General features: G+C 35.8%; 1 protein-coding gene across 1 annotated transcript in view; it reads left to right on the top strand.

Annotated features, from left to right (window-relative positions):
- Positions 1-17461, top strand: part of LOC148944671 (protein phosphatase 1G) — a 76859-nt gene that overhangs the window by 20221 nt on the left and 39177 nt on the right. The window contains exons 2-3 of the mRNA XM_089100076.1: positions 6588-6724; positions 15009-15156. Of these exons, the coding sequence (XP_088956202.1) occupies positions 6588-6724; positions 15009-15156 (285 nt within the window). The remainder of the gene's footprint in view (positions 1-6587; positions 6725-15008; positions 15157-17461) is intronic.

Raw genomic sequence — 17461 nt, 5'->3', positions numbered from 1 at the left:
CTACGACAACGCCTTCTATAAAAAAAAACCTTATATGCCCCCAGGGCATAACTTAAAACCCTTGCCCTGAGGGTTGTGGGGGAGTGTCCTCCTCAAAAACATATTTTCCATCTGGAAATCAAATATGGTGAACAAAATGGCTATCTCAAAATTTTGATTGGAATGTTTATGGGGGAATGATGGGCGTGGGGGGAGGGCTAGTTGCCCTCCAATCATTTTCGACTATTAAAAAGGGCACTATCCCTTTAATTTCCAATCGAATGAGCCTGTTTTGAAGTTTCTACGACAACGCCTTCTATAAAAAACCTTATATCCCCCCAGGGCATAACTTAAAACCCTTGCCCTGAGGGTTGTGGGGGAGTGTCCTCCTCAAAAACATATTTTATATCTGTAAATTAACTACTCCAAACAAAATGGCCATCTCAAAATTATGATTGGATGTGTTCGGGGAACTCAGGGGCGTGGGGGGGGGGCTAGTTGCCCACCAATCACTTTCGAATATTAAAAAGGGCACTAGAACCCTCGATTTCCAATCGAGTGAGCCCCCTCAGAAGCTTTTACGACGACCCCTTCCATATGAAGTGCCTCTGGAAAAAAAAAAAAATAATAAAAAATTGGAGCCGTATGGCCTTTACTATAGGCAACGCTACAGCGTTGCCTCTGATTTGATATTTAATAAAAAGTTTGATTTTGAAATAAGGAATTTTTTTAAACTTGAAACTTTTTGCAATCAAAAACAAACAAAAATTTATTTAAAAAACCTTTTTTTATAAATTAAAATTTATTAAAAAATCAATAAACAATAAATGCAAACAAACATACAATAAATATTAATCTAAATGAATAACGGCTTAAGCACTTCAGTGTAGACTTGAGAAGATATGTGATCCCCGTCCTGCACTGGTATCCGGGATCATTGCTTTTTCTCAGGCGAAAATAATATCAATGGTTTAAAGAACATGAAAATTGGAACTTGGAATGTTACAACGTTAAAAAATAATTATCGTATCGACATTTTGACTGACGAATTCAGACGATTCGAATTGGACTTATTAGGAATTTCAGAAACTCATATCCCAGTGGTAGGAAACATAAAATTTGGTGATATAGAATTTGTTTACTCAGGCAGGAAGGATGGGGTACATAGACGGGGAGTAGGGCTCATGATGAATAAGAGAGCTGCTAAGTTTTGTTTAGGCTGGGAAGGTATTAATAATAGAATACTAATTGCTCATTTTATGACTAGAAGGTTCAGGGTTTCAGTTATAGTAGTATACACCCCTGTAGAACTGATTGACGGAGATACTAGTGACTCAGATGAATTTTACTTACAGTTACAAGAGCAAATAGACAGGATCCCAGGTAGAAATATGATGTTATTACTGGGAGATTTTAACGCCCAGGTTGGTAGAACTAGAGATAGATGGTATCCCAGCCTGGGTATATTTGGTGTAGGAAAAGAAAACAGTAATGGCTACAGACTGTTGCAAATTTGTAGGTATAACAATCTAGTTCTAACCAATATGGTGTTTGGTCATAAAATGGCTCATAAGTTAACATGGTATTCATGTGATGGTAAGACAGCAAACCTTATTGATTATGTTATAGTAAACCAAAGACTGGCAGGATCAATACAAGATACTAGGGTATATAGTGTATATAGGAGTGCTGTTATTGATGTTAAAAATAAAGATCACCATCTAGTAGTGTCAAGGGTTAATTTAGAAGCTGAAATATCGGAAGGGTAACTACCTCCCGGGAAGTTATGATGTTGGTAGACATCAGGATGAGAATTTGAGAGACAGTTGCCAGGAACAGTTAAATACTAAACATGGCAGTTCAAGATTTGACAATTTGAAAGATGACTGGAATAATTTTAGAAAAATAATTTGTGAAGTTGCTGAAGGTGTATTAGGGAAGAAAGCTAGAACTGCAGCTAAGAATATTAGTGGAAAAGCTTTATGTTTAATAGAAAGGAGAAAGGACAAGAACTATCTGAGTGAAAGATTGTATGGAGACAAAAGACATGCAAAGAAAGTGGAGAAAGCATTAAAATATGAACTAAGGAGGTGTGAACTGGAGGCCATGGATAAAATTGCAAAGGATCTGGAAGATGCAGCTGGACGGCATAATAGTAAAAGATTGTACTGGCACATTAACAAATTGACAGGGAGTAGTCAATCTGGACTCTGCCCAGTTAAAGATAGGAATGGGGTCGCAATTAGCGATAAGGAAAAAAACTAAAGAGAGATGGGCCGAACATTTTGAGAATTTGCTTAACCAAGATAGAGTTGCAGGAAAAAATATAGAGGAAAAGGAAAAAGTTTTTGACACCTTGGATGTGAAGGAAGATTTGTTTTGTGGGGAGGAATTAGCAACAGTACCAAAAGGATTAAAGAATAATAAGGCTCTAGGTGCTGATAGGGTGGTAAATGAGTTTCTTTAATATGGTGGCTCTGAGGTTAGAATTAAGTTACTGATGATTATGAATATGATTTTTGAAAAAGGGGAAGTACCTAGCGATTTTAGGAAAACCCTAATTTAACCACTGTATAAGAAAGGTAAGAAGAGTGAGTGTGGTAATTATCGAGGCATTAGTCTGGACTCTGTTGGGAGTAATTACTTAGTAATATTATATTTTTTAGACTGAGTGATGCTGTAGACAAAGTTTTAAGAGAAAAACAGTTCGGTTTTGGAAAGGGTAAAGGATCTGTCGACTAAATTTTCACTCTTGGCTAATAATTGAGAAGTGCCTGAGTTTTCAAACACCTTTGCTCCTCAGTTTTATAGATTATGAGCAAGCGTTCGATTCTGTTGATAAATGAGCTTTAATAAAGGTTTTATCCTTGTATGGTATACCAGACAAATAGGCCTACATCAAAATGATTAGTGTTATGTACGAGAATAACACTGCTGCGGTTAAGGTAGGAAATGAGGTTAGCAGCTGGTTTTGTATTAAATCAGGAGTTAAGCAGGGTTGTGTTCTATCCCCCTTTGTATGGATCATTTTGATGGACTTTGTCTTAAGGAGCACAGGAAAGGCAAGGGGAGACAACGGAATCAAATAGGGAGGAAAAAGTCTCCTGGACTTGGATTATACTGATGATTTAAGCATCCTAGATGAAAGTGTGAGCAAAATGAATGAAATTTTAGAGGTTTTGCGAGTTCAGTGGGCTAGAATTGGTTTGAAAATTAATGTTAGGAAGACTAAGTCACTAAGGCTAGGAATAAGTGAAGATGAAAAGGTGACCTTGGGTAATGAAAAGATTGATCAGGTGGGCAGCTTCACTTAACTTGGTAGTATTGTTAGTAAAGATGGTAGGAGCAGTGAAGATGTTAGATATAGAATAGCCAAGGCTCAGGGTGTTTTTTCACAGTTAAAAAAGTCCGGAAGAATAGGAAGATAAGTCTGCAAACCAAGATTAGAATATTAGAAGCTACAGTGATGACAGTGGTCAAATATGGCTCTGAAACATCGACGCTCCGAAAATCAGATGAAGATTTGTTAGATGTTTTCCAGAGAAATTGCTTAAGGATTGTTCTGGGTACCTGGCTGACTGACCGTATTTCTAACAATAGGCTATACGAAAAATGTGGTTCAATACCGCTCTCTAGGGCTATAATTAAAGAAAGGTTGAGGTGGTTAGGGCACGTTGTAAGGATGAAGAATGAGAGATTGCCGAAGATTGTTCTTTTTGGCCAACCATCTAGGTCTAAACGGAAAGCAGGTTGTCTTCGTCTGGGGTGGGAGGATGTCGTAAGGAAAGATTTAAAGGAAATGGGAACTTCATGGTCGGGTGTAAAAACGGAGGCTTTGAATAGATTGGGGTGGATGAGGAGCGTGCGTGGCTGTGTTGGCCTCAGGCGGCTTGGTACTGCGGTGAGTTGTTAGCAGTAGTTGTAATAGTAAATGAATAAATAAATCTGAAAACGAGTGAAATATATATTGAATATGCAAATCATGCTTGAACCAAACAAAAATCACTACAAACAAGAGTTTGGGTATTGCCTCCTCTCACTGTAAAAGTCTAAAACCTACTGCGTCATTGGCGCTTTACTGAAAACTCTTGGAAAGTATAAAGAACATCAAATTGAATATTTGATATATAGTGATATTAATTGTTGAAAGATCCATCAGTTGAAGAATATATTTCTCTGTAGTTTAATTTTTATTTTCAATGTAAATAAAAATTTTCACTTGAAAATAAAATATTTGCAATATACGTTTTCAGTGAAGCGCCAATGACGCATTAGGCTTTTTTTTTTTTTTTTGCAGTTAAGGAAGGGGGCAGTATCCATACTCTTGTTTGTAGTGAAGCTATATTCGTCTCAGACAACTTTAGAAAGAACTAGTAAATTAAACTCAATATTTGATGCATAATGATATTAATTGCTGAAAGCTGATCAGTTCAAAATTTTGTTATAATTTTAATGTTTATTTTCAATATTAAATACAAAAGAAAATATCAGTAATAAAATGGGTTTACAGTAAAGTGCCAGTGACGCCTTAGTTCTTAGACTTTTACAGTGAGAGAAGGAGGCAATACCCAAACTCTTGCTTGTAGTGATTTTTGTTTGTTTCAAGCTTGATTTGCATATTCAATTTAAGCTTTAAAATTCAATATTCTGTATATTTTTGGAAACCTGAGTGATGTTGTAAAACAGAAATTAGGCGAAACAAAGAGAATGTTCCCTTTTTATTCACCATTCAATGCTCTTTCCATATATAATAATAATTACTGTCAATGCAATTATAATCCAGCCCCCCACCCCTAACTGGGGCACAGCTCAGGGGGAACTCCTCCCCAAGTTCCAAGGTGTCAGCACTGCGTTCTGACATGCTGGAGATGCCTATTTTATCTCATCTCAGAAAATGGAGCTGAAGATTCCCATTTTAACTCATCTCAAAACGATAATTCTTTTCGTAATTTTGTGACAGAATGACTCGAAAAACTTTAAAACTGACCATTGCAATCGTCCAGCTGCCAAGGTCTGTTAGTCTGTCAGAACGCAGTGCTGACACCTTGGAATTCAGCTTATGTTTTTAGTTTAGCTCATTTGTTGGCACATTGAACAATTTTGTCACTACAACATCCCACCAAACTCAAACTCAAGCTACACCCCTGCCCCCTAATGCGACTGGATATAGCCCTAGACTATATTAAAAAGTCTGCTGGTTTTGTGGCTTTTGACAGTTTCTTGCCGGCATTCTTATCAAAACTAATAAAAATACTAATCAATCAGTTTTTGTCCTTTGAATATTTTTTCTTTGATTCCTCTATTTCTTTTGCAGTCTAGCTCGTATTATAAGTCATATGAAGAAAAGGTCTATGGAGTCAATCTGTAGTAAACAGAACATAGCATGCTCAGGTCACTGGAAAACTCAATATAAGCCATAAATAATTCTCTATATACAGCCCAGAGTTAGCAATGCTTGGTTTTTCACTTTGCAACTCACAAAATAACAGTTCTTCATAAAGAGGAGATCTTGAATAAGAGCTTTAACATAGAAGTAACTTTGCTTTTTTGTATTTTCATACTATTAAAAGTTAGGTGCAAGTGCACTTTGAGTATTTTGGTACAAATAATTGGTGTATTTAAATTTGGTGTACAAACACATAAATGTGTGTTTTTTTAAACATAAATCTTTAAAGCCTAGCTTTTATCTTCTCTTTCCTTCTAAGAAAGAAAAAAATAACTCATTCAGTGCTTAAAAATCAAAACCAGAGTTGTTGTCTCTTTGATTTTGTAGGTTTTCTTTCTTTTCTGAAAGAAAAAATCATGTTGTAAAATGCTTAAAAATAGAAACTGGATTTAATCAAATTTGACAATGTTCATAGCCAAAATATACTCATAAGGCAGGTGACATGTAGGTAAATTGTGTTTTGACAAGTCTTGTATAACCTGTATAAGGCTTCTATACATATAAATTTAGAATAGACGAAATATTTGCTTTTTTGGTATTTACCAAAAATATTTAAAATGAAAAAAAAAAACAACAAGTCGTAGGTAGTTTTTGTTTTATGCAACTACCAAAAACTGACTAACAATAGATGATGGTCTTTTTCATGAAAAATTAAATTTCGGGATTTTCTCTAATTTTTTAAAATGTGCATTATTATTTAAGTTTCAACATAACCAACTCAATAAATCAAAGTTAATTCTCACTTTCCTTGGTACTTCAATGTAATTTGTTACACATTAAATTGTGCTTGTAATACAGTGCTCATGGTCAAGTTTTACACTCTAGTCAAATGGCTAATAAGTAAATTGTGTCTTGACAAGCTTTGCACATTTAATATTTCTATAAATTTAGATCTAAAATGAACAAAAGATGTTAATTAAATTCACAGCAACAACAAAATTGAATAAACATAAACAAATAGAGGGTCACCACATGTATTTTGTATATTAATATGAAATTGAGTTTATTCCAGAAATAAAAAAATTGTGGGCAGAAGGGCTAAATTTAATCATCAGAACGCGTTAGACTTCAATAATAATGATAATTGCGGGTCTTCTAATTGTGGTTATTCTATTTACTAGTATTACACCATTCAAGGATTTTTTTTTTTAATTCTTTTTAGGACGCCCACAACGTGATAATGGACTTCGATGAAAATACGTCATATTTTGCAGTTTATGATGGGCATGGTGGTTCAGAGGTAGCCACATACTGTTCTGTCAATTTACCAGAGTTTCTGAAAAAGCTAGAATCATTCAAGTAAGTCTTTTAATAGCTTGTTCTGCAATTTCTTGTTTTGGCAGGTGTTTCTGAGCAGACAGCTTTAATATTCAGTTGCAAAATGGAATATTTCAGTGAAACTTTGCAAAAACTCTGTTTCAAAAGATTAAGCTTAAAAAAAAATTATAGCAAGATTTTAGGGAATTTTGCTTTCCTTTAGACATGTCAGTTTAAATTAACATAGCAACGTTACTTGGTCAATTCAAGTATTATCATTCTCTTTAGCATAATTTTCTATCTTGTTTGTGCTATTCTTCTTGAGTTTTGGCTGTGAGCTTTCCAATTATCGCTGCTGTGCAGTCTCCTTTTTTTTTCTATCATTCTCTATCTTTATAAGTATTATCATTCTCTTTAAAAGTGAGAACAACACAAAAAAGATAGAAAATCATGCAAAAGAATCTTTAGCATAAATTTCTATCTTTTTTGTGCTATTTTTTACAACAGTTGTCACTGTTGTGCCGTCATCTTTTTTCTTGATGCTAATAAATGGGTGGATGAAATTTCGTGTGAATTCCTAATTTGGTAATACCCTTTGTGTCTACATACTTAAATGTCAAAGTAAATATTTTAACCTTGAGACTTCCGCAAGCTTTGATTCAGTACCTTAGTGTTAATTCACAGAAATGTAGGAGGGGGGAGAGAATTTTGGATTATTTCAATAAAAATACCAAAAAAGCCGCTTCAATGAAAGTACCAAAAAAGGTATTTTTCAAAATTTAGAGGGAGGGCAATTGCCCTTCCCCTCCCAAATACACACGCACACAGCCCGTAATCGAATGAATGAATGAACTTGTTTCCCACTAAAAATAACATAGTGACACTTGTGGAGTAATAAGAGAAAAGAGCAACATATGCATCAAATAAAAGATGTATAAATATATACAAGAAAATTTGTTTTAGTCTCGTTGAAAGACAGACTGATTTTCCCGTATGAGCTGTTCAATGCTGTAAAATTCTTTTCGAAACGAGAAAAAGAACCACTTAAATACAGTATATTGTCAGTATAGTTCAATAAAGACAGATGTTCACGAAGATATAGGAAGCTCAGTTTAAGCACATGCTGATCTCCAACTAGACCATTATTGTAAATAGGTGGCAAAGAGATAGCTCCTTGACGGATCCTTTTTTTTGGACTTGGATAGACTGGGATTAGAAGCAATTTTTATCCACTCGGTAGGTTATCTTAATCTTCACTACAAATTTCCTACAAATTACGGAAAGTAAAAGCTGCAACTCATCAAGACCGTGATTATATACACTCGACAGTAGTTGGCTATTCTGACAGGAGTCAAAGGCTCGACTTACTTCTAAACCTGCAATAACAAAGCTTCGCCAATTTGATCACAATCCAGGAGGATATTACACATAAGGTGATGCAGATGTTCTCTACGGCTGCCCTTTTTAAGCCCAAACTGGTTGCTGGGTTTGTAACTCCCCTGGTTTATCTCATCAGTAATTAGTATTTCAAAAAATTTATATTGAACTGTGACAACAGTAATTGATCTATGCGAACTGCATTGGGGTGGGTCTTTCCCCTTATGATAACTGGAGTGAAGATACAAATACAAAAAGAATCAGGCACTAACTTATATGAGAATATCAATTGGTACATTAAAGTTAAGTTCGCAAACAGCACCAGACTGCCATTCACCAGATGCAAGCCACAAATATAATCAACTCCCTCTGAGTACTTTTTTTTAGTTTGCTTATGGCATCACGGACGCTGAAGAAGGTTACTGTAATGCCTGGACTTTCAATAGGCTCGGAGACCCTTTGGTCTAGTTTCCTTTCAAAAGCTTGTTCAAGCTGGGGATTGGTGCATAAAAGTCAGAAGTAGAGTAGTCAGTGTACTCTTCCTCCGAAAGGCTTGCATGACAAGGGTTGGAATGCTTAATACCTCTTATTTTTCACAAACTTCTAAACCAGGGAAGGGTTGATTGTGATTCAAGCACTATTTTCTTTTATAATACGAGCCCGATGATGAGCTAAACAGTTTTGCGTTTTGTGTACAATCTGATTTTATTCAGTGTGCCCATTTTAGGCCTATCTTTGTCACATCACAGCTGAAACCAAAACTAGGGCCGCTGACAGGCTTCATTAAGCTCGAGGTTTTCATTCCACTTTGGTATTTCTTTTTCAAAAATTTAAATTCAATTATTGAACTTTTATCAGGTGTCTAAATAAAGAAAGGAAAAAAACAAAACTGGAACCTAATGCCAGACTCCTAGCAAGTATTCTAGCAATTAAGCTCTGCAAGCTGTTTCAGCAATTTAAGTTGGCGAGTTGGATTGCAATAATCAGTTTTCATTAGCTTTTGTTTTTGACTAACAAAATTTAACATTACAACAAACTTTGTGATTGGTCAACTAGAGATATGAAAATAACTACGAGTAATATTTTTGAAATTTAGATTTTCGTCAAGAAGTTATGGAAAATACTTTTATTTTTACCTATGTCAACATCAATTTTTTTACTTTTATTTTGTATTTTACTTTTAATTTGTAATTATAAGTCTTGTTAGGTGTTTTACTGCTAAGTTTGCTTCGAAAAAATAGCTATTTTGAGTTAATGTAAGGTGTTTTTAGTCAGAAATTATAGTTTTTGTCATTGAAATTTTATTCATAAAAGGCAGCTGATTGATGTGGCTTTGGTTTGGCATGTAAGTATAACATGAGTATACATAGGTCCAGTGTTGAGCGATATTTTGATTAATCGATGTGTTATTATATCGATGTTTTTACTTTCGATATTCAATATATCGATATCGATATTTCGGATCAGTTTTTGCTATCTCATGGATTTGCCGAAGTTCAGTAACGCAAATGGTAAATAAAGGGTATTTTGTATAGCTCTTTTTCAAAATTCAAATAATATAAAAACAAACAATAAAAATCAAGTTCGATTGCATAAGTGAACATAACAAAAACCCATGTTTGGACTGGCTCGTGATTAGAAAAAGAGAAACGTAATATGAAGGCTATTCAAAAAGATCAGTATGAGAGTGTTTCTGCCTTAAAATTCGTTCCGTCATTCAGTGATTCATCTGTACAGGCTTGGAGAGCACTCTTTCAGAAGGGACACTGGTAGCGGGCACAGGATTGAGTTACATTGCAACTTCTTACAGATGTTTTTGGGACCCCATAGCACGAGACTTTCACCACTTGAGTGGACAAGTATCTCTTGAAACTGTTGGCTCCCTATTGAACGTTTGTAGAGCCATGATATATTTAGCTGCTGTTGAAGCATGTCCTGCATTGACTTAAGGAGTTAATCGTGTGAACCCCACAAACTGGCTTGATTCTGATATGACTGCATTGCAGGGACTACGATGGTACTTGTATCTTCTGATCGAGATTCTGCAGCAATCAAGGCCAAATCTATCTTGTTTGCAATTTTGCTCTCAACTTGTAGAAGATCGTCAGGTGAAATATATATTTTCTTGAGAAGCGGGTCATGATATATAGCGATTGCGACGGGCGTGACTCGAACAAGGCCTGTAAGCTTACAAAGCATTTTCTTCACCAAAGGCTTTCGAAGCTCATCAGCCACATTTGAGAGCCCACCGAAATCTACCTGAACAAAGTGGCGTCTCAAAATCTTAGACAAAGGCAGGACCTTCGAGATGGGGGATAGCTTTTAGAAGAGAGCTCAATGGCTCCCTCTTCAAAGGGCATAAGCACCGCAATCACGTTTGAAATAAATTATCTGACGCTCCTCTTAGAGTCAGACCTTAGTATTGTTCAGCGATATTTGATATCGATATTGATATATCTATATATCGGACCAAATATCGATATCGAAACGTATTATCGAAACCGATGTTTTTTAGGGGTCTCTAACCCCCTATATTCCCCGTGGAAAATCTACCACATGGAAATTCTGCAAAATTTTCAGCATACATCTTCGAGATTCTTTGCAGGTTTGAAATCATTCATCTATAATTGATTTGATTTATCCTTATCTTACATCTTACACTGGCATCTTTTTCGCAAGAATTCACTTTAGGCCAAAGTTGCCACATGTAGCAGGAAAGTGCTATTTTAGCACTATTTCATTGAGTAGCACCGTAGCACGTACTCAAAATTGCTAATAGTGCTGAAATAGAACAAAAGTGCTATTTTGACACTATTTTAGGACTATTACCGTCAACTTTTTGACTATAGCACCGAAAAGCACAGTATAGCACGCAAATTTGGGCAAATGTAGCACTTTAGGAACTGACCGTGGTGGCTACCCTGCTTTCGGCTCCCGAGTCAGATACTTGTCAATTATTACCAACTGAGAATGAAGAGTTCACAACAAATGATGTTATAATGAAAAGTTCGGATTTTGAATGTTATCAAAGCTAAACTAGCCGATCACACAGGGTGGATTTTCTCGATCAGACACAGAAAAGGGTTGGTTGTTGGTCCTAATTATACACGTTTTTTGTTGGGTTTCCTCTAGATCAATCTCTGGCAGTTTACCATTCCCCCCTTCCTACCTTCATGCAGTCAACTAAACAGTAACTTCACAGATAACCTTTCTTTGCATTTTTAAAATAAGTAAATGAGCTTGGTGAATGAAACCTTTAAGTATTTTCAGGAATCTGAGATCAGCCTTCAGGCCAAAATACTTTCACGAATCAGGTCAGATATGTGAGCTGATTCCTGAAAATTTTATTCACCTGGCTCTTCTACTTTCTTTAAAATATCGAAGCAAGTTTATCCAGGAAGTGATTTTTGTTCTTGTCCACAAAGTTAGGCTAGTAATCTTTGAGCTGGAGGTACTGACACATTATCTTTTTCAATCATGGTCAAGCTTTTGTGCTTTATAGGAAGGAAATAAGCATGTACAAATGCATCCAGTTGATGTAGGTTTATTGGAGGAATCGCTGCCAGTTTCAAGTTCTTTTCCAGAAAAAAAATGAGATACTCTTTCTTGTTTTGGGCATGATGTTATTTGATTTGACTTATTGGTTTCAGAGTTCAGAGGTTTATTCAATAATAAATACAGATTGGAAATACAATGCTCTTGTTCCCCCTTGAAAGGCTCCATGGCCAGGTATAAAAGGGGGATACAGAAAAAAATACAATATAAGTAACAACCAAAAAAAGAGAATTTTAGCCAAACAACCTATAAGATTAAAAGAAAACATACCTGAGGTCTGGGAGTCAAAGCGCAGAGAAGACAACCATACACTACGAAATAAACACTAAGGGGACATCGGCTCCTCACAGAAAAGGAAAATAAAATAAAATAAAAACAAAAAGCTATTCTGTTTGATTCTTAACTAAATGGTCCTTAAGAATCCTTTTAAAAGTCCCAAACGAGTGGCATCTAGGTACTGAAGAAGGTAGGGAATTCCCAGACATGTTGACAAGCAATGAGGGGATTGCAGCATGACCGTATAGTAGGGGTAAGAGGAATGAAGATATTGTATGAAGAACGAGGTCTATATGGAAATGAATCAGGAATAAACAAACGAGGTTTTTGAAGAGATTTTGGAATATTGCCATGAAAAAGACAAATGAAGCAAAAGAAAAATTTAAATCGACTGTAGGTCTAAGAGCGGTTTTCAAGAGGAACGGTTGGTGTCCATAACCAGAAGCCGTGCTTCATTATGCATGACAGAAAATGACCGCAGTGTAGAAGGAAAAGTATAGCATTCCATACGAAACAATAAGAAACGTATGACTGGACAAGGCAGAACAAAAAAGAAGCTTCAGAATAGATCCAGGCAATGTGCTTCCGAGTTTCGAATGATACCCAAACTCCGTGAGACCTTGACCCTAATCATGGCTATATGGTGTCGAAACGAAAGTTCTCATCAAGTAGAATACCAAGAAACTGGACCACCCGATTCTCTGGTCTAAACAAGTAGCCTTGTGACACCTGAAGGTATGTAAGCTGAGGGAAAGCTATACCAATTCGAGAAAAATACAAAATAAGAAAATGTGAATTGCCAACATTGAAGGTCAAGAAATTCACATCAAACAAAGAAATTAATCTGTCGAATATTGCCACAAGGTTAAACCCAATATCACATTCCGTCTTCCCAAGGGCCCCAAGAGTAGTGTCATAAGCAAAAACAACGCGAAAATCCTCATTAGAAGCTGTATTGGAACACGAACGAACATCAGGATGAAACAGCTTGCAGAATGCTAGAGGCCTGGTGTTTTTGACTGCCGAAATCCAATCATTAACATAAATCAGAAAATGAAATGGGGCCCAGGAATGATCTCTGAGGGACGACATAATCAACTTCAGAAAGGCTCCGGAAAAATGGATGAATGGAAATAAGCCTATCAGAAAGATATGTTTCAAACCAAGAGAAAGTATTTGATCTTATACCAATATGCGATAGTTTCCAAAGAAGAATCTGATGGGTCAAAGAATCCAAAGCTGTAAGAACATCCAAAAATAAAGCTGCCGGGATAAGATCAGAATCTATTATCAAATGAGTGAAATTCAAGAGAGCTGCGCAAGCATGCTCTGTCGATTGATTTGCTCGGAATTCAAACTAGAAATCATGCAAACATTTTTTTGCATCCAGAAAACTAAGAAGCCTAGATAGTGTAGCCTTATAATTTTTTTTCTGAAAACAGATAGGAGAGAAATTGGCCTATGATTAACAGGATCACTTCGAGAACCACCTTTATACCGCACTATAGCCGTAGCTTGCTGGAGAGATTCAGGGAAAATTCCTATCTCGAAAGACAGATTTACAAGCTTAGCCAATGGTGACAGAATGGCTGCCAGAATGGCACGGGTAACCCCTGTAGGAATTCTGTCCGGCACTGAAGACGATGATCCTTTAAGAGTATTCACAATACGAGCTACTTCAAACTAAGAAACAGAGTTTAAGACCATTGACTTTGAATATGGGGGTCCAAGATAAGCTCTGAAATCACAATGAGAATTTGCAAAGCTTGCAGAGGAAGCAGTCGTCTTCCCTATATTAGAAAAATAAGAGGTAAGCTCTAGCTGAACGTCTTCTTCTTCTTGGACGTTTTTACATCGACTTTCAGCGTTGTTGGAACTGAAGGCAGAGGGGGAGTAGGTCTAAGAACCGAATTAATTTTATACCATGTCTTCTTAACTTCCTTTCCACACTCAGCAAATTTCCTATAATACTGAGATATGGCCTTCCGACACAGGGAATTATTATGCTCCTATAAGCCTTGAATCTTTGATAATGAGCTGCAAATGATGAAGCCTTGTAAAGTTTCCACAAATAATTTTTCCGTTCCCAGCTTTTATGGAGACCTGGAGTCATCCATGGATTCAGCGGTGCTATCCTTTTTAAATTATGAGGTGCTGGACTCTGACGACCAACTTCTAGGTTACTTTCTTTCACTAAATCATAATATATCAAAATATACAGACTATTTGTGTATTTTACTATCAAATTTGTTGGTGTTTTCATGATTCCTTATTATTTCACCCTTATTAGGTAAGGCTATGTGAATTTTAATTTGTATCAGATATCCAATTTCCGAACTTGTCTCTTTTTAGGGGTATTATCTGAGGAATTGGAGACTGTCCAACTTGTGATGTTTCGGGGAAAGGAGCTTGGCTCTTTATTTAGTATAGTGTATTTGACACAAAAAAGCTCGCATGGCCATGGTCACAAAAAAAGAAGAAAAAAGAGAGAGAACCACATCAAAAATTATTAAAATAATCTGTTAAACAAGTAAACAAAATGATTAAAACAAGAAAAAAACACCATCGAAAAAACTAATATGACCAAATCATTAAATCCCCAGGGTGGGTCAAGCCCTCACGAATAGACCACGCCAGATTCCTAATACTACTATAACCCCCTTTCCCAACAGTTTTTTCCGCCCATAGCGCTTCCCCTCATCTACTTCAAAAATCGTCTTTCTCAAATCCTTTTACACTTCCTAAAAAGTGCAACACATTTTTTTGCCACTCTCCACACATCCGACAACTATAAGGACCATCCTTCATTTCATTTCTTCCTAAATATCTTCTTCTTCCCCCAAGTGGTATAAATTATATTTGGAAGAAATTACCCTTGTAATATCATCCCTAGACAGCGTATCTTTAAAATATACCTCTTCTCCTTATGCCTATTTTATACCAAAATATCGTGTGTAAACTTCTGTAATTTTCTATTATGTCTTTTATGCACATAATAGTCATGGAGATTTCTTGCAATTAGAAATTGTGAGCATGTTTCCCTTTATATTTGAATATTTTTTTTATTGGCTTATTTTTTGAAATATAGTTCATATTGAGGATTTTATTTAATTTGCAGAAAGAGAGATTTTGAGAAAGCTCTTGTAGATGCATTTCTTGGCTTTGACAAAACACTTACGGAACCAGAGATAGTGAAGAAGTTGAAGAAAATGGCAGTTGACGACTATGAATCAGTAGAGGAGGAGCAGGAGGAAGAAGATGAGGAGGTATTTGAATATCACAAACATTTTTCTTATAGTTCTTCTACAATCTGTAGGTTATTAATAAAAGAGAGTGTTAATCTTCTACCCATAAAGTTCTCTGAACAGGAACAATCATTCAGGCACAATATTTCATATCCAATGAAATCTCCTACCCAAAATGATTCGTATAAACTACGACTATTTTTTTGTAAATGGGTCTGAAAAAAAAATCCACTTCAAATCCAAGCAAATTCCAAAAAAAAGAAGAAAACAGTGTCTAGGAAAAGACCAAAACAGTCTAACTGCCGAAACTTATAGCATGAAAGTATAGCAGGTCTGCATGAAAAATATGCTATCTACAATTATTCTGCATAGTATGAAGTAAGAATTGTTTTCTAACTTCACGCTGTCTAAATACTTCACCCCCAGAATTGTTACTTGTCTTTGTGGCAGTGAAACTGGTTTTCTCAGATCTAACCTAAGTGTAATTCTTGAGTGTGTTTCGTTTAGATAACAAGTACCAAATTATCTTAGGACATATTATGCAATGGCTAAAACAGGCCTTTTACATAGCGGTGTTCAACCTAAAAAAACAACAAAATTTTGAGTAAAGACCTGCTTCCAAGAACAGGTGTGCCATAAATAAAGACTGAAGCCTCGTTTTAATTGACATCATTTACCCCGCCTGCAGCATTTTTGTAGGTAGATTATTATAGTATAGCCGGCTATGATTGGACAGCCTTCGAAGATTTTGAAGGCGATGAATGGCTGTTCGGTCAAAGCTGGCCCTGCTGCTGGCAGGGAGAACGATGTCGATCAAGACGAGACTTTAGGATATGAAATATTGGACATTAAGAGCATTTTTCACAAGGGCTTTGTCGCAAAACATATTTGACATTTAAGTAATGGAACCTATGAGTCTTCATATTATTCTTGCTTGGATTATTATGGGAACAGTGTCGCATAATCCCATCACCACAATCAAATTCCACGCAATGCAACGGGCTGCTGCAGCTGAGACCGAACTCCAGGTTCCATATAATCAAGCAAAGATCAATCTCACTGTACCACAACAGGACGAACCTATGAGTACCGTACTTAAATATCCATGTGGAATCTGTTAGCCTTTGGCACAAGGTGTTTTCCACTGACACCTTAGATTCTCAAAACCAGATCAAGAACTAAGTGGAACCAAGAAGTTCATAAAACCGGCTTATGAAATTGGATTGCCAAGTTACAAAGTGAAGAATAAGTTTATAAACGCAATTCACGATTAGGCAAAATTAACAATCCAAATCCACACTCTTTTCAAACGAGATTGTCGAATTCGCAATCTAGATAATGAGGTCACGGTCCGGATTGTCTGTGGAGCAGTAGTTCCATTATCTAGATTATCAGTAGAACGGCAAATTAACAATCCAGACTGCAATTGGAAACACTGTTGTCAGCAGAAAAGGTCTAAAATTAAATAATCATCTGGGTTGCATTTACAATGCTATAATCACCAGCAACAATCTCCATTACAAACTGATAATGTCGATTGCACCAGTGAAGTAAATATACTGAAGAATATTGTTTTCTCTTTCTAATAGATATTACAAGCGAAAGTAGTAATGGTATTTTTTTCAAAATGAAAAGTTTAATGAAGAAATGAGAAGATAGTAAAAATGTCAGAAGTTAAAGTATGGAAGTATAGCAAATAATCACCCTAATAATTATACCCGGGAATTAATAATGCGTAGATAGTGTTAAATTATTTTGGATAAAAAATTGCAAACGTTTTCTCCTGTAAATCAATTATTTTAATTGTAAAACTTAAGCAAAAAATCGAAAGCAAAATTATTTTGGATAAAAAGGAGCAAAGGTTTTCTCCAGTAAATCAATAATCTTAATTGTAAAGCTTATGCAAAAATTATTTTGGATAAAAAGTAGCAAAGCTGTTCTCTAATAAATCAATAATCTTAATTGTAAAACATTAGCAAAAAAACGAAAGCAAATGTTGAATTATTATCTTATGTAGTTATTCGAGAGGTTACTATAAAAATATAGAGGTTGTTAGTTTTTTTTTAACTACTATTAAAGCGGCTAAAAGACTTGAAAGAGAGAAAAAAGAGGTAATTTTAAAGTAGATTAATGCCCTGCTTGGCAATAAGGGGTAGTTTTGGCAATAAGGGGCCCCGGGATCGATTTCTGCTGGAGTAAGGTAGGTCAACATGCGTGCTTCATGTCCATGTAAAAAAGACCCAGCAACGAATGTGCCACCAATGGTTCTGGATGGTTCTAGGAGAATTGCAGCAGTAGTAGCAAACATTAGGATTATTTCGCAACA

The sequence above is a fragment of the Artemia sp. Qi Xiang Cuo genome, chromosome 14 (assembly GCF_049724085.1).
Source record: "Artemia sp. Qi Xiang Cuo chromosome 14, ASM4972408v1, whole genome shotgun sequence".
In the NCBI taxonomy this organism is placed as follows: Eukaryota; Metazoa; Arthropoda; class Branchiopoda; order Anostraca; family Artemiidae; genus Artemia; species Artemia sp. Qi Xiang Cuo.
This window is presented reverse-complemented; position numbering and strand designations above follow the sequence as displayed.